Source organism: Platichthys flesus, chromosome 5 (genome assembly GCF_949316205.1).
Source record: "Platichthys flesus chromosome 5, fPlaFle2.1, whole genome shotgun sequence".
In the NCBI taxonomy this organism is placed as follows: Eukaryota; Metazoa; Chordata; class Actinopteri; order Pleuronectiformes; family Pleuronectidae; genus Platichthys; species Platichthys flesus.
In genome coordinates this window covers 22,082,418-22,100,261 of record NC_084949.1, presented here as the reverse complement: position 1 = coordinate 22,100,261, position 17,844 = coordinate 22,082,418, and the positions used below count along the sequence as shown (strand labels likewise).

The 17,844-nt window shown below is 41.9% G+C and overlaps 1 protein-coding gene across 2 annotated transcripts; it reads right to left on the bottom strand.

Moving 5' to 3' along the window:
* Window positions 1–945: 945 nt before the first annotated feature.
* Window positions 946–15,958, bottom strand: cpe (carboxypeptidase E). Of its 2 annotated transcripts, none has more exons than XM_062387762.1 (9): window positions 15,562–15,958; window positions 6,445–6,662; window positions 6,110–6,277; window positions 5,389–5,506; window positions 4,827–5,009; window positions 4,066–4,205; window positions 3,255–3,354; window positions 2,853–2,971; window positions 946–2,100 (listed from the first exon to the last, which is right to left on the bottom strand). In XM_062387762.1, the coding sequence occupies exons 1-9, from the start codon at window positions 15,800–15,802 to the stop codon at window positions 2,002–2,004; spliced, it is 1,386 nt and encodes a 461-aa protein (XP_062243746.1). In that variant the 5' UTR covers window positions 15,803–15,958; the 3' UTR covers window positions 946–2,001. The 2 variants fall into 2 exon arrangements, with proteins under 2 accessions (XP_062243746.1, XP_062243747.1); XM_062387763.1 differs by having other exon boundaries at window positions 6,466–6,662; window positions 15,562–15,955.
* Window positions 15,959–17,844: the final 1,886 nt, after the last annotated feature.

Below are 17,844 nucleotides of genomic sequence, written 5' to 3'. Positions count from 1 at the left end.
AGTCTCATGCAGGATTGGTCACAGGAGTGTAATGATCCAGCCCTACTACCTCTGCCTCTCAATGCTGACTGGTGTCCAGTAGCTGTTCGCAGCGTTGAGCCAGTTCACACTTAAAATGAACTAATTCAAGTTCAGAGGGTTAGTTAAGGTTATTTAAATATTTATATGATAAAAAATAGGACTATGCAAATGAAAAGGAAATATATCAGGGAATAAATAAATGTGCAAATATATTTAAGACATTTATTTTGATATTTCTGTTGTTATTAACGTATTTATTTATTTATTTCTGTATTAATTAATTAATTTCCTTTTTTATTTATTTATTTCTGTATTCATTTATACATTTATTTATTTTACTTAAGTCATGTATGGTCCTCCATACATATCGATCAACTTTCACCCAAAAGGAAAAGAGTAAAAGCTCTACAGTGAGGCCTGCCCTGCTTCAGAGCCCTCCACTGTCCTCCCAGACCTTACTTACCATCACTGCTCCCTCTCGTGCCCCAGCGGGGGAAGATGGTGAAGGGTCTGTTGTGAAGAGCAAACCAAGGATCAGTCGAAAGCTCGAAATATCACCTATCACAAAAGTGTGTTATCACCTGAAGTGAAGACAGAGGCTGTGAAGGCAGAGAACGACAAGGTGTGTTGCATATAGCTCATCGATGTAAGTTCGTGAATGTTTTATTTTGTGAGAAACTTGTGTGCATACTTTGTCCACAGCAAGTTGTCCACATGGATGGACACTTGCACATGTCACTGCATCCATGTGAATTGTTACTATAATAAAGGCAAAAAAAACATGAAATACAGATTTGGTTGTGGTTTATTCCATGTGCAGATAATCGATTCATTCTATCCACGGCGTGTCATTTGGACACGTCTTCGTTGTTTCAGTTTGGGGGATGTACTGTCGCTCCTGTAAGAAAAGGCGATGACACTGGCTGACAACACAAAGAGGGGGGGCGTTTTATTGATCTGTTCATTCTTTACAGTTCTTTATCAGTTACTGTAGCTTTACATTCAATAAATTCTTCCCATGGTCTCAGACCGGGTGAACTGTGTCCGCACTGTGTCCACCCAGAAGATTATAGTGTCAATTTATCCTTGAAAAACACCTTCTGCCACACGTCCTTATTATTCCCTGTGTGGTGGACAGACAAAGGGAAACTGAGGCGGATCGATTCATTCGTTTCATGGCCTCGTTTTTCTTTGATTGATTGATTTGGTACAAAAACCAGACTGTTCCTGCTACTTGCCTACTTCATAGTACAGTATATAGATGTATATTATAACCATTCACCTTGTGCTAAAATCAATGCTGTGCTGTAGTCAGTTAAAAAAAATCTCAACATCAATAACATACAGGGGGATGAGCTTGCCTGTGTAGTTTATAGTATAATGTTTACAGTGTTTTTAATGTCCCTGATTATCTCAAAACCATAGTTGTACTTTTTTGATATGTTACACAGAAAGAGTATTTGTCATTGGTGTGTGTTGTTGTGGAAGTAGAAGCATGCATTGTGTTTGTGTGTTTTTTTTTCACTAAAGCCTGGAGAAACAGAGACATTGAAAACAGGAAATGTGATTATTTCTCATGAACAGAGCCACGTGGTAAAGATGTGAACGGCTGTTTAACACACATTATTACTCAGCCACTCGTTGGTTATATAGATGGGTGCTATGGTTTTCAATCACGTGTACGATAATGAACGAAACACCACAGAAATCCACACCAATCCCATTGCTGTCACACTGCCTGCAAATTCTCCTCCTGTGTGTCTGTGCAGGATATCTGAACAATCTACAGGAGTGTGAGGCAATCTGTTAACACATTAATAAACAACATAATCAATTAAAATGATGATTGAAAGAGAGAACAAAACAAATAAGAGACAATATATTCTTTTTTTTTCTTCTTCTCGAAGTGGACGAGCACATAGGACGTTGAATATATTACATCGGCGTGTGAACGGTCCAATCGCAAAGCAGACGAGAGCTTCAGAAGTTCAGTGTCTCTGACATCATCTTCCACCAGTCCATCAGCTCCTCCCGCTCCTCCTCCTTCCTCTCCATCAGAGACTCCAGCTCAAAGTCCACCTGACACACAAGCAGTCGAAACATTATACTGTTGTCTTAGTGGGCTGTATCCACATGCAGGAAAATACTGAAATAAATACATGTAGAAGTGTAGAAATAAATAAATGGATGACTAAATGTAGAAATAACTAAATCTAAAAATATATAAATAAATACAGAAATAAATACACGTATAAGTAAATACATAAAAATAATAAAATTTAATTAAGAAATGTATAGATACATATACGAACAAACAAACAAATGAATGGATGAATAAATGTACAAATACAGAAAAAAATAGATCAACAAATTATAAATAAATATATTAAATAAATAAATGTATAAGTAAAGAAATAGCCCCTCAATTCCCTTTGTGCACTGCATTAATAGCAAAAATGTGGCATTTATAGTACAAATACTCCATGTTTGTTGCCATGGGAAATATAGTGGAAATGTTCAGGAAGTATAAAGTTTCTCTTCAAAAATATTCATTTTTTAATTTAAATGACTAATTACAGTAGGTTTACAATTAAACTCACATTTCACTCAGTTGGTATATTAAAAACTACACAGATCCTAGTGGGATGCTTTACTGTATATTGTTAGGAACAGGGGCCTTTATGTCCCATTTCTGAACAAGTTAGACCCATGTACAAAGTGAGAGCATCGTTCAGAGACAGCAGGCAGCTCCTTCCTGTCGGAGACGTCTCATCTCGATGACCAACACACAACGAGCTGCCCTTTGCTCACATTCTGTCAGTGAGCCTTACCCTGGTTGCGGGGCTGTAGGCAACAGCCACCTTCTTGATCACAGTCAGGTATCCTGGAGCAGAGGCGGCCACTTTGAAGTTTCCTGGAGCCAGCAGACGCCAATAATCTCCATCTTTGGCTACAGAATACAGATCCTCTTATTAGTACATGTACTTAATACAAACTCCGGAGCAGGAAGCTGATGCTCAGCTCAATAAATAATCACATTCACAGCACTGAGCACGCATTTCTATCTCTCTGGAGCAGGTAGAAGTGACAATAGAAAAGGAGAAATAGTGCACTATATCCAGAAGGTGGCAGTATTGCAACGGCTTACACTCCAGGCCTCTTGTCCTTAGAGTTTGTTTGTGTCGGTGTGTGTGTGTGTGTGTTACATCATAATTTGCACTCGATGCTGATACCTGTTGTGAGGTCGTGGTCGATACCCTCCACAGAGATGGTGGCGTTGGAGATGGGGTTACCCTGGTGGTCACGCACGAAGCCCTTGACACCACGATGAACCTACACACAAAGACACACGTTACACACACACAGGCACACAAAAATAAAATTTTACTAGGAAATTTAATTCTGTCTGTGGTTTTAAAATGGTTCAGTTCCCTTTGGACGCAGTTTGGATCCTTTGACCTACTCCATTCACTGTTTTCTTATCAAAACTGTTGTGCTGTTGACATTGTGGATTGTCTCTGGGGTTTTTAACTGCTTCCTGGTTCGGGCTCTGTGTTTCGTCTCGTCCCGTCTTTGTGTTTCCTCCCTGTTAGTTTGGCTGAATCCCAGTGATTCCCCCTCAGGACTCAAACCCTGAACCCTCACAGACTAACTTGACGTCAGCTGGTAAATGACTGAGTGTGAGAGGCAGCATGGGCTGGGAATAGTATAAACAGGAATAACACATCACTGTGGCGAGTTTTTAATTCAATGCTGTTTACTTTCTCTACGTCAAAGGTGCTTGAGAGAGTGGAGATAATTTTTTTTAAAATGAATTTACTCTTTATTGGGTCATCATGCAAAAATAAAAAATAAATAGGAGAAATAACTGCGCCAATTATTGTAAAGCAGGTTATTTCAGTACCTGCTTTTTCCAATTTCTGTTGAGCATAAGCATCTTAGCAAGTTTTTTTGTTGGTTTTTTGGGGTCTTTGCATCAAACACACCTTTAGAAAAAAAGATGACAATGTTGGAGGCTATTTATAGAGCCGGTTTGCTGCCTACCTGCTCGATGTAGTTTACCAGCGAGTTGCGGTTCTGCTCCCAGTAGAGCTTCAGTGAGTCCTCGCTGGGGAACTTGTCACAGCTGAGCTCCAGAGTGATCTCGAAGCAGTTGCTGCTGAGGTAGTTGAAATCCTGCATTCCTGTGACGGGGCACAAGATGGAGGAGGAGAATGAATTTAATGACATCATCATCATCATGAGGAACACTAGTGTTGTAGGGCTGACAGAATGATATATAAAAATCATCATATTTCAGAAGAAGGAATTGAATGTAGATGCAGATCAGGATGTGGATCCGGGATTTATTTTCCTTTAACGTTACAAAATAGGGTGTTTTTCAACATTCTCACCAAATTCCAAGTAAATAATTCATGGCCCTTGATGAAGAAAATCAGGCACTTAGAGGACACTGTTATCTGAGTGCTTGATATTTGGTGCAGCCTCTACTGAGGACCATTCTAGTTTATACTTATTTTTATTTGTATTTTAGCATTTCTTTAACTCATATAGCAGCTTTGGAACTATTAAAATGCAATTCAAAGTGCTTTACAGGTGAAAAAACATTTAGATTTAGACACTAATGGAAACCAAAGCAATTAATAATTGACAAGACAACATACAATAAATGTAAGGTAGTAAGAGATATATAATTGACACTAAAGTAAATAAAAAGCCATAAAACTAAAAAACACTCCATAAAAATCAGGTAAGTAGTGTAGAGTTATAAATGGGTTTAATCAGGAATGATGTTTGCTCCTTACCTCCTGGCACACTGTACCAGGCCCCTCCATTAGTGATGCCCTCTTTGAAGCTGGTGTCGTCGTCGGTCTTGCGGCACGGGGCTCGGTGCTGGTCGGACATCACCGGGTTGTAAATGGAGTAGGCTCTGGCTAGAGACTTGAACATCACATCATCTGGACTGGCGCTGTACTCGTGAGTGGATCCTGACACCACAAACCAGGAGGAGGGGAACAGAGCGTGTTCAGACAGTGATAAAGTATTAACTGAACACCTGCTGCTGCTGCACATTAAACCTGTGCTTACGCAAACACATGTTTTATTTACTTTGAGTAATGATGCCCAGGAAACAGCGGCAGGGGAAAAAAAATTCATCTGATTTGATTTAGAGTTACGACATTCTCAAGAAAAACGGATAAATCGTTGGTTGGTTCAGTTATAGGTCATTGTTCTCTCTCAATAAAACGGTGGAAACATTCTCATGAAGAGGAAAGGAACAGTTTCTACACGACTGAACAAACCAAACACAGAAACAAGGTGTGTGTGTGTGTGTGTGTGTGTGTGTGTGTGTGTGTGTCCATGTACCAGTGCGGGTCTCATCGTATGGGTAGTTGGCCACCACGTCTCCTCCGTGCAGGTTAGCCGACAGGACAAAAGGAATATCCATGATCCAGTGGATCACTGCCTTGGACTCTGGAGCCAGCTGCAAACACAAAACATCAATTATGAATATTAAAAAAATAAACACACATGTAAGAAAGTCAATGGTATTCCTGCATCTACAACTATAACTTACAAACAGCAGAAAATACTACTAATGGTGATTTTTTTTAAATATTATTGATCGATAGTTACCAGGAACTAATGTAACACGTTAATGAGCTCAACATATGTTATGATTGACATGTCCCTTCACTTATCAAGATTCATATCAGACCTACAATATCTGATTAATGGGATTTATAGACAGAAAGAATAAATATCGGCCTTTTGCTTAAGTAATTTAAAAAGTATCTGGGATATATCTGAGGCTCGTCTCTATTATTATCAATAAAACTATAATTAGTATTATTATCATTATTATTATACTATATGATGGTGTTTTTGGTCTATTTAATCTATACAATTTAAGTTTATTGTTTTTTAATTGTAAATAGTGATTGTTTTCTTAGAAATTCTGTATATATGAACTTTTATGGAAATTTATAGAAAAACTGAATGTAGGAGCTTCATATTAGAGGAAGAATGTTTTTTCACCTGAAAATCCCTTTTAAATTGATATTATTTTTATTCAGATTTGTTGTACCTTGGTGTTTTCGTCCACGGCCTTCTTCATGTTCTGCAGCAGGTGGTTGTTGGCTCCGCCCTCCCTCTCGTTGACGTAAATGATGCGGTCCAGATCGGGGAAGTTCCGGTTCAGATCCACGCCCTGGGCGTTGCTGCGGCCCACGAACCAGTCCTTGATCTCTCCGGGCTGAGCAGGAAACAGCAGAGGACGGTCAGATCGGGCCGGATTTGAATAATGACTATTCCTAAATGCAGTGTACGTGTAATTTAAAGCCGGGAGCTGCAATCACTCCCTGTTTTAGTGATTGTTTGTAGTCTTCTAATCTAAATTGGATCCTGTTTGTCTGTATTCACCGTGTCGTGCTGTGACATCACCTGTGACGCGGCCTTCTCGAAGCCGTCGGGGTTCATGGAGGGCATGAGGTGGATCCGGGTGTTGTGGACCAGGTCGATGATGGTCTCGTTGCCCTGCTGGTACTGGTTGCACAGGTACTGGGCCAGGTAGATGAGCAGCTCTCGGCCCACCGCCTCGTTGCCGTGCATGTTGGCGATGTACTTGAACTCGGGCTCGCCTGCAGGGACACACAATGAGACACTCGTTGTGTTACCGTGTCACACAATCAACCGTAATTCAACGTTGTGTATTCAACCTTTGTCTGTGCAGGGGTTCGTGGGAGTGAGATGCTGAAGAGAATTTAAATGAGATTGATGATGTTGAAGTGAACACATGTAATCCTGAGGAGAAACATCCCCGTGATGTCATACCCTTTGTAACACAAGGTGGTTTTCATTAGTAGTCATAGAAATGAGAACGTCACTGATAACGCTATCTGATTTGTAATGGATGTTACCCTGGACACACACACACACACACACACACACACACACACATTAGTATAACACTGAAGCTTCACACCTCAGCAGTGACAAACACACTGAGTCATCACATGAGGGATTAAACGGAATTGAGCGCCGAGGCCCAGGACTCCATTTGGACAATAATGAGTGAGAGACGGTGGATTACTGGGAGACACTGTCACAGACTGTTGTCCCCGACTCGGGTTGGAGTGACAGGTCCGAGATCAGATTCGACTTCGCCACTGAGAGTTTAACTCCAGGACATTCTGCGACCACGTTAGGGATCCTCAGGGACTGTGGCAGCCTATAAATCCAGCGTTTGTCTGGTGGAGCAGTTTATCAGTCACTCTCTCAACCTTTAAGTCTGTCAGGTCCTCACCAAAACAAACAGCCAACAGAAACCATGCTTTAACAAAGGGCTGGGCAATAAAACATGATCAATAATTGTCACAATATAATTTTCAGCAATTATTATTGATATAATGCTTATACATAGAGTAAGCTAAGTGATGATTTAAAATAAATAAATTCTCCACTCATAAGGAAGAAAAACCACAAACTTCACTGAGTCTTTAAACCTAAAATAATGTGACATTTATCATAATTATTGATATCGATTGATAGGAAATGTATCTTTTGATTATATCCACCACCCCTACTTTCAATTGTAGCTTGCTCTTTCAGATACTATGTGGATTCTTTCTAGATAAATGAGTATGATATGATTATAATATAACAGGATTTCATTTAATATAAACAAGAGAAAAGCCCATTGCATAAATGATACCAATCTTTTACCATTGTGCAGAAGGTTTAAGTTTTGTTTATAATTTATAAATAAAAAAACTCACACGCGTGTGATTAAGAGATTAACAGAGAGTAGAAAATGGAAAGGTTTAATGTTTGTCTATTACTGAATCACGTCTCTCAGTACATGAGCAACTTTTTATAACAGAAAATATAGATTTTTGGTGAGTCTGGCTCTGTTACTAATGGTTGTGGTGTTGCCCATCACTAATGTACTCCCACCCAAGGAGCTGGTTTCCTCCCCGGACTGTTTGCTGGATGGTCGACTGATTGGTGAAAGGATGTGGGTTCGGGGAAAATCCATAAAATATTTCGTGCAAGTTTGGAACTTTTTCCACTTTCTTTAACATTGTGAGATAAGATGTTACACTTTCACAGATTTTTCATGGAATGATTCATGGATCTTGAAAAATCTGGTATATTTACAGGACTGATACCTACGAGTCAGAGTTAGTTTATATTTAAGGGACAATTTATTACAATAGTACTCTCACTGTTTTGTGGACAAACCTTTGTTGCCAATGTCAGTGAAGGGAAATAATTTCTCTCCCTTTCCTTCATCCTGTAAATAAACGTTACATATCTCAGATCTATTTATATCAGAATGTTTCACAGGGCTGTGTTTTAATGACTGAGGCTCCAAACCATCTGTGTCACATACTAATTAGCCTCGTTTCTCCTCTGTTCACTCGAACAGCACACGATGAAGACGAGTGATAATATGGAGCCGTATAAAGTCTCAGAGAGCCCGTTCTTCTGAAGAACTACATACTGGAGATTAGTGGCTTTGTGGCTGCACGACAAATCAGACAACTCTCTGCATGGGGGGGGGGGCTCTTTTGTTCAGAACAGCGTCGAGTGATGAAATGTAGATGAAGAGACTGTTTTGAACTCAACTTTGATTTTATTCTCCTGTTGACATTTTTAAACTTTATCAAAACCAGTTTGTTATGTTCATGTCCTGTAGAGTGATAATACAAGTGTGCATGTGCCAATATTTTTCATTTGCATCTTTATTTAATCAATTTCTGAAGATTTTTGAGTTTTTGATGTATCCGTAAAGAGTCCAGTGGTTTCATGAGTGAGTAACACATGTGCACACACACGCACACACACAAACACACGCACACTCTGACCAGCCCACATCTGGCAGTCAGGTTATTTTTAAATGCTCAAATCTGGTTCTTCTAATGATTTCAAGACTACAATTAACTCTCTCCGTCTTGACATTAGCGAATGGATTTTACAGGCTTCAGAGGCCTGGCAGAGCTGTCACACACACAAACGCATACACACACACAAGCACACACACACACACACACACACACACACACACACACACACTTTGAAGCTGGACTTGGCCAAAACGAGTGACAATGATTCAAGCTGTTACCCAGATGCTCAGCATCTAGAGACTTCTCGTTCTCCCTGAAGAAACATGTTTCTGTGTTGTTGAGGCTCATGTTCTTACGGGACAGGAAACACAGCTGAACATGTTTCATACATGTAGAACAGTTGACAGACATAGAAACGATTAGAGTCAGTGTATGGGCCAATGCATCTAGGTATTGACAATGTGGTTGGGTGGGTTTTAGGGGAATGTGGATAAGAAGAGCAATGTATTTTATGAAAAGGCGACTGTGATGTGTCATTGCAGAGCTGCAACAATCGTGAGTCGACCTCGGCTGTCAATCATGATGTTTCACCCGTTTTAAAGCAACAAATAATTAATTAAACCAAATTTACCAGAAACATTTACACTTGAACAAACATCAGAGTGATAAGAACAACCTAACATGACAGAAACCCTCTTTGAGAAAAATGTATTTGACGTGAACTTAGTTTGGTCCAGTCCACCTTCATGGAGGAGGCAGGGTTTATGACCTGTAGTGTCGCCAGCCACTAGGGGGCGATTGAGACGGTTTGGCTCCACTTTAGAGGAGCCGTCATGTCGTCCATCTTTATAAACCATCGATGGTGGAAGAAGAATGTATGTAGACACCGGAAGCACTGGTGGCTGAGCTCGATTTTGGTTCTGACGCGTGTAGAAAAGATGAGGAGTAGAGCTGAGTCCAGTTGGTCCCTTTGACCGTTTATTGCAGAAAGGTGGATTACAAGTTGGTGGAAATAAACTAAAAGATATTAAACTAAAGAGTCTTACAGTTCTCATGGCAAACGTCAGAGCACACGGTCAAAAAACTGTTGCCTTCCTCAGCCACGCCCAGATGCTCTGGCTGCTGGCTCCTAAGGCCTTTCCCCCTTGGGCTCCACCTTCAGCCTCTCAGGTCCAGTTCAGGTGTCCTCTAGGTGGGGGTAAAAACACCTACTGACATAGTGTCACTCATTCATTCTTACATACACACACATGCACGTACTAATAAAGAAATATATGCATAGGAGTCAACATAAAGGTTAACTTGGCTCCTACAACACCTTTTGTATCTTTAATATCGCTGAGCAGTGGAGATTGTGTGTGTGTCTGTGAGATTGTGTGTGTGAGATTGTCTGTGTGAGATCGTCTAAGTGTGTCTGACAGGCTGATGAAGCCCCTCCCTTCTTAACACCAGCTGATGTCTTCTCTCCACAGGTCAATTAAACACATCTGACGTCGGCTGATCTCACTGCATCATCCTCCACTTTGTCTGGAATTATCAAACCCGCGTGACGGGGGGTCAATACGTTCTCCGGGGCGACCACGCACTAATGAGTGTAGCTGTGATGTCATATATTATAGGGCTCTCTGTCGTCGTGGCAACCCTGAGAGGAGCAGGTGCTCAGGGAGACGAATCCTCCGGGAAGCAAACACACTCTCACTCTGTGTGTAACTAGCGTGTTAGGCCCTAAAGGACTCCCGGCTTTGTCTTCTGACATTACAAACACACACGTCAACAAAACAGGACAAATAAAACATTAACAAAATGCTAATGCCATCGACAGGTGACGTTCGGGATCATACAACTGCAGACACATGTATTATATGGAGCCCAAATGTTATTCAATACTTTAATCTAACCTTAAATAGAGTGTATGTGGAATTATCTTTCACTGACCATTGACTGATATTTTTATGATTCCTTAATGAGTGGGTCTAATGACAGAGAGGTTCCTGTGATTGTTCGCCCTAGAAGTAAAATCCGGTAAATTTTATATTCATACCACATAATAGTAGTTCTAAATGCTAAACGTCATCTTAATGGCAAATTATCAACATTATTCATTAATCTAATAATGTATAAAGAAATAAAAATAGTTAGAATCAGCTGCTTAACTGCACCCACTATTATGATAATGTTTACTTTAAAAGGCTCTAAAAATGTATTTTCTCAATCAGCTTTTTACTATAAATGTCGCAGCTCTACATGAATACACCAAGTTCAACCAATTTACGTAATTTCTCCTCCGATATTTTTGTGGAAATTGGTAATTTAATGTTTCCTTGTGTCCATTACCTCTTGTGAGCGATCTGCCACTTGACTAATGAATTAATAGATCGATATTTCCAATTCTAATATTAACTGAGGAGTCTATTCGATGACCTGGTGCACGAGACAGGACAATTCTTAGTTTTACCCGATAAAAAAAAAGAAAAAAAAAGTATGTTTTTTTTGCCGTTTAACGAAACTGGGTAAACTCTCCAAAGCCTTGTGGGCCGATGTAGTTACACTGATTGGGAACACTGGAGTTACAGAAGCTGATGACAAAAGAAAAGACAGAAAATCTGATAAACATGTTTCAGCTTTTTCAGAATAACTAATGAAAATGTGCACAAAACAGAAGCCATCGTACAAGAGGCTATGAAACGTAGGTGGGACTTCTACTGTCAACACACCACAGGACCCGAAGAGACGTCTCCCAGCGTGTTGAGATGCAGAACCTTACGGAGGATGCATGCGGTGTGTGATGTATAATAAATGACTTCTGGCTGATGCCTCGGCCTTTCTCTCATCCTCTCCCTCGTTCCCTCTACATTCTTTCCCCCACCTCTCTCTCTCTCTATCATCACCCTCACGTTACCAAAGATTCCCCCGTTTTTTCAATCATCATTCCTTTCTTTTTTGTTTCTCCTCGTCTTTCACCTCCTGCTTCCTCCTGCAGAATGGAATTCTCACAGGAGAAACTATCCCTCCAGTGGGTTTACAATCTATTCTCAGTCTATTAGGAACATGTTTCATTTTAAAGACACTTTATATTCGATGGACCATATGTCTTTTAAAATGTCATGACCAGTGGCTGCTATTCCCATCTGTGTGCGTGCTCACTGGGGATTACATACTTCCTCTGTCGTCTGATAAAACAGTTCAGTGTGGAGTCGTATGACCACATGACATAGTCTGCACCATATTGGATGGAGCAGTGCCTCATATACCGATATGATTTCTTCAGACAAAGTCAAACCCATTACTAGAGGTAGAGTTTCTCCTTCTTTTAGGAGTCCTGTAAATAGTTTCAGGCACGAGAGTCACAATAGTTTAGCCAGAACTCATTTCACAGAGAAAACCCTTTCTTTAGCTCCTGGACACTCAGATATGATCCAGCTGTGAGATGGTGGAGGATGTTTTCACGTCAAGAGCTAAATTAAGTATCATTCATGTGATGGCTATTATCATCAAAATACAGCCTGAATAAAGTCCCAAAAGAAAAAATACTATGACATGTCAGCGTTATATTATTGCATGAATATAACATTATTGAATAATGTGTGATAATAATGTGTAAGATGCATTTAAATCTGAAATGGAAAGGGGAGAGGTTTAATTACATACTGCTGTTTGGTTTAAACTAGCTTCATATGTGCTTTGCACGATTGCAGAGAGAGAGCACTGCAAATTAAGAACACATGTAAATAAAAAAAACACTTGGAAAATTAAGAATACAAACTTCAATTTCATGACACGTGCTGCAAAAAGTCAAAACACACGCAAATACAGAAACGTGCATCAAATAGCGACAAAACGAGAAAGGAAATGTTTCCAGGGGACAAAAGCCTTTTCCAGGGGACCCCAAGAAATTATAGACGTCTGCTACTTGTCATTAGTGATGGAACTAGACGGGTCCTATAAGGCGCCGTGGATAAGTAGCCGAGTCATAAAAGCAGGTCATGTCTGTCATGTCTGCCTCGTACTTATTGTCCACTTGGGATAAATCTGTGGCAAACTGGCTGCAAAGTCTCCACTGGAAGTTGTGTCAAAATAAATCAAATATTAACACAAATTTGATGACTTTAACTCATTTAAATATCGCTGTATACATCTTCAGGTGTCAACAAACCATTTCCATGTTGTCATAGCAGGAATTCCTCCTGTTCTTTACATTCTGCTAACATTTGTGTAAAGTCCATTATCTTCTCTCTTTGCTGTTCTGCTTGGATCTGAATCTTCCATCTTCCTCACGTGCAAGTCACTCACTTTCTCTCTCGTTTATTTCTGCTACAACTAACAAGCTTTTTCCGATGAAAGTTTGCCAGCTGCATTATTCCCTCCTGCATTATTTCCGGGAAATGCCCTCGGTTACTTTGCAGCAGTCGTCCTGCACCGTGAATTAATATGTGACCAGTGTGTTTACACTCTTGGCTATGGGCGCTTCCTGTGCCGCAGCGTATACGACAGATGGCTGCTCACTGACAGATGCATGAGCTCAAGGCCCGTGGTCCTCGGGAGCCGGCCGGCCGACCGGCCAATCACGAGCAGCCAGGCAGCTCAGTGCACTAAGCCGATCTGTTGCCCCGGCAACCGCTATTTTAGCTCCACCGTAAGAGTTTCGACACATTTGCCGAGTCGGATCAAATATCAGGACGGGCACCTCAGAGGGAAGCTTCCAGATGTCTGGGGCAGATTTGACTCCTCCTGTCTCACACGCGCTCATCCATCACTTCTCCTCCTTGCACTTAGAAGCATCACCTCTACTTTCCTCCCCTCGCCTTCGCCCTGTCGTTCTCCAGATCTCCTCTCTCTGTTGCCTTCTCGGTTTCATCCCCCCCCCCCCCTCCTCCCCCTCCTCCACGGCATGGATGTTTTGCTCAGCAGAGATGAAGGGAGACGCGGGGAGGGAGTGGGGGTGCTACCCCTGTCGGTGAAGCAGCAGCCTGGAAACTCATCTGGTAGTAATAAGGCCGCTTCACATCGCTACCGTGACTCATGCCTGCTCACACGCCCACCACACTATTACAGGCTTATTTAGTGCGTACGCATGGTCATTAGGGCCTGGGACCATTTGAGCTGAGAAACACACAAAACCTGTGGCGCACACTCGAGACCACACACACGCACCCAGAGAAGAAAATACACCTTAATGAGACTTGACAGTTGACATCTCACAAAATTCATTGTGAACAGTAATTACAGGCGAAGTTGCCTCCTCCTTTTGAGGCCTCGGGGTTAACTGTGCTGAAGTGAATCCCTTCCTGCAGCGACTGGGACACGAATCAATGACCCGCGCCTTCATCTGAAAGGTTACATGTCCAGCAGGTCAATCCATTCACTGTTCCTCTCACTAACAGGAGTCTGGGTCGTGCTCCGATTCTTTATTGGTTTTCAGATTGATTTGAGGCGTTATGATGAAGGGGGCTTAAAACCTCGAGGGCCGGTTCTGGTTTGTTGACATTTGAATATATTAATACACAACATATATAAGACTTTGTGAGAGATTGGACGGTGAAGCTCTGGACTTATTCTCATCCCTGTCTGTGGTGTTTTACTACAGTCTGTTACCGGGTTAGGGAGAGGTATTGAATATCAAATAGTGAGAAGCAGACACGGCTGAGAGGAAAGATTCAAAAGAAAATCCAACGATAAAACACAAAGGAGAAGAGGTGAAGGTCCCATCCGGCGTGGGTCCAGATGCTTCTCTTCTAAAAGATGTGTATTGCCTGATGTCTTCTCAGATATTTTATTTTTTCTTACGTCTCGAGCTGTTGTGACATTTTGAATATATCTCAAAGACGTCCCTCTCCTAAAGCAAATGTTGTTTGTGTTTATAAAGTGTGAATTTATAAAAAGAAGAAGAAGAAGAAGGTGCTTCGTCTAAAGAAAAGCAGAAGTGGTGGTTTACCCACACATTTGCATTCACTGTCCCTCAAACTAAAAGGCCTCACATTTTCTGCTTCTTCTCCCCTGGGGTTTGATCCAGTCTGCAGTCCAGTCCTGTCAGTGGGATGGAGACAGGGACAGACCCCATTCCCATTTCAATCGTGTCCCAAACTGGAATAAATGAAGTATATCGATCTATAAACATATAAATGACCAACACCTAGACGTTCATTTAATATTCATCCCTCTGCTCGTGTTGCAGCCCAACACTACGGATGCATCTGCTTCTGCCTGTAAATGATCTTAAATTTAAAATTAAGAAAAGAAACCCTATGCCCACGGAGCTGTGCTGTGACGAGGCCACCGCCTTCGGGCTGTTTTCGCACCATCACGAATCGAGATAAGCACGTAGAGATTCTTATCTACCAGCAAAATGGCGGCTTTGCTTGGCTGATCCCCACAATCTATCATCTCGCACTGCTCTGGAGAAATGCAGCAGGCCCCCTGCATGCGCTGAGCAGGGTGTTCTTTTTTACGCACGGCACGACACACCTGCGCTCCTCCTCCGAGCGTCCCCACTCCGGTTTCTCTTATAATAACCCTTAGAATAAAAAGCATCACCACCCAGGCTGCTATGCGCCAAAGGTGCGTGACGTGTTTGTGTTATCACAGCTTGTGGTGATGGAGAGGGAAACCAGTGGGGATGGGATGGGGTGGGGGGGGTGCACGCACAACCGCCGCATTGTGGAGGGGACTTTTTAATGTGTGCGTAAAAACTGACCAGGTTCGTGCGTCCCGGGGTTGTCGGTCATCTCCAGCACCAGCATCTCTCGGCCCTCGAAGCTCTCCCCGATGGTGTAGATGCGGGTGATGGTGGGACACTGCAGCCACACGGACACCAGCGCCTTCCGCAGCTCCTCGTAGCGGTGGTACTCGAAGGAGATCTCCCCGTCGGTACCGGCCGCGTGGGCCAGGGAGACCGCCGCGACCCCGAGGAAAACCATCGACAGGAACAGTTTCATTTTGACTCTTCTCTCTCCGACGCCCTGAGAGTGTGTGAGTGAGTGTGTGTGTGTCTGCGGCTCGGTCCCAAGCCTTATCTGTGCTGCAGCTTCAGGCTATAAATATCTCTCCTTCTGCTCCCTCTCTCCTCTCTCCTCCTCCTGTGTGATGCGCTGCTCCACCTGAGCCCGAGCTCCCGTCACCCTCCAGCGGGAAGTCGGAGAGAAGGATGACGCACATCCGGCCTGGGTTTTCAAAGTTGATCCAAGTAGGATCATGTGGATGGAATAGTAAGACAGAAAATAATATGGGGTTTGTGTTAAAATAAGTAGTAATAAAAGATTTGGATTTTAAAAGATGTTAGTTTCTGAGCTCACACAAATAAATACATTAACTGCAACAAGCTGTTTATTTCATATTTCTAAAGTCAAAACCAATAAGTTGCTTTGAAGATATATAATTGGAAAGACCAATATATAATAATAACACTGACTAGATTGCAGATACAATACACAAATGATAACCTTCAATAATGATAACCACATAAAATGTTGTTTCATTCAAACTCTTTTCAGCCACTTTTATGAAAAAAAACATTAAATTAAATGACAACAACCTGCACTAAACTCTGTCATCATGAAAATAACCAAACGTCTCGGGCCATTTTACATATAACTAATTCATATATTGTGTCTTATTCTGTTGTTTATTTCTTATAAGTAGAGTCTTTAAATTTTCTACATTTAAAGCTCTGAGCACCAAAATAATTCCATCTAATGAGATGAGGCTCTTGCTGTGAGGCCACTTCCTGTTCGGGTGTGGGCTGCGGCTGGTTCACTTGATGCTGCTGCGTGCTGGATGGGGCTTGAGGAGTGTGACCAGCAGTGCTGTGCATGGACGAACGCAAAAGAACGCGCTCATTGAACACGTTCACTTTTATGAGAACGATGAACTGAACGAAACTCAATGACAAATAATGAATTTGAACGGTGAACACGTTCATATTGTAGCGTCCTCGCGTACAGACAACAGGAAACCTCTCTTTATGTGTAACTTTATTAAAGTCCAGCGAACACGACACACTTGTTGTAAATCAGACACTCCTATCATCCACCACTGTATTCTTCACTCCCCTTCCTCATTCACCCTTGATACGCCAAGTCATCAGCCAATGAGAGCCTGGGATCCCACAAAACCCTACAGCCATTGGCCTAGAACTGTCACGTGCCCCACCCCTACCTGTTCACTGACCCTCGAGACATTTCAATACTTTCTCCTCAGGAGAGACGCTGTCTAAATCGAATGCTTTCATCATTTCGTTGCTCAGTGCCCGTAAAATGTCCGCGATTTAGCCTGACCGAAACCAACTAACTCGACTTCGCACTACGTTACCCATCACTCATGGCACACATATGCAGACCAAACAAGCAACGTATTCCAAGTGTTTTCTTCTCAGTGCCAGTGTCTCGGCTCCGAACCACAGCTCCGACACACTGGCGCTCAGTGTGTTGAGCCGTATAGTAAATGAATCTCGAATCTTCTCTCAAAAAATATTCCCCCACCCACTGGGCTATTCTCTAACAATAGGTTTCATCCAGTATCTAAAAGTCAAAACTATAAAAGTAACTTTTAAGTAAGACTGTCAAATGTATGTAGTAAGTGTTTATCAAAAGCAGCACAAAATGGCACCAACACACACACGATATTTTGTCCATCGTGTTATAGTGCTTAGTTCAGTTCGGAGTCCATCAGCTGAAGTGGCCTAGTCGGTAAAGCGTTCGCTCTGTAAAGAGAGTGATCCGGGTTCGATTCCCACTCCTCCCCATTTTCAAGCTGGCAATATGTTCAACTCTTAACATTGGCAGGACTTCTCCCAATTAATTGCAAATTATATTACACTATGTTAATTTAAATTAAAAAACAGGGAAAAAAATTTAATAAAAAAAAAAAAAAACTGCGCGCGCAATTACTGCGCAATGGGCTTCTGCGCAGAATGTGCGCAGTAGGCTTCTGCGCAGGATCTGCGCAATGGGCTTCTGCGCAGAATGTGCGCAATGGCCTT

Bases quoted from the DNA above. Each gene is read 5' to 3' on its own strand.
- cpe (XM_062387762.1), bottom strand. From the start codon at position 15,802: ATGAAACTGTTCCTGTCGATGGTTTTCCTCGGGGTCGCGGCGGTCTCC. The intron at 6,663-15,561 runs GTCAGTTTTTAC...GTGTCCCTGCAG, and splicing joins CCCCGGGACGCACGAACCTG to GCGAGCCCGAGTTCAAGTAC. The intron at 2,101-2,852 runs GTAAGGCTCACT...CTTGTGTGTCAG, and splicing joins CCTACAGCCCCGCAACCAGG to GTGGACTTTGAGCTGGAGTC.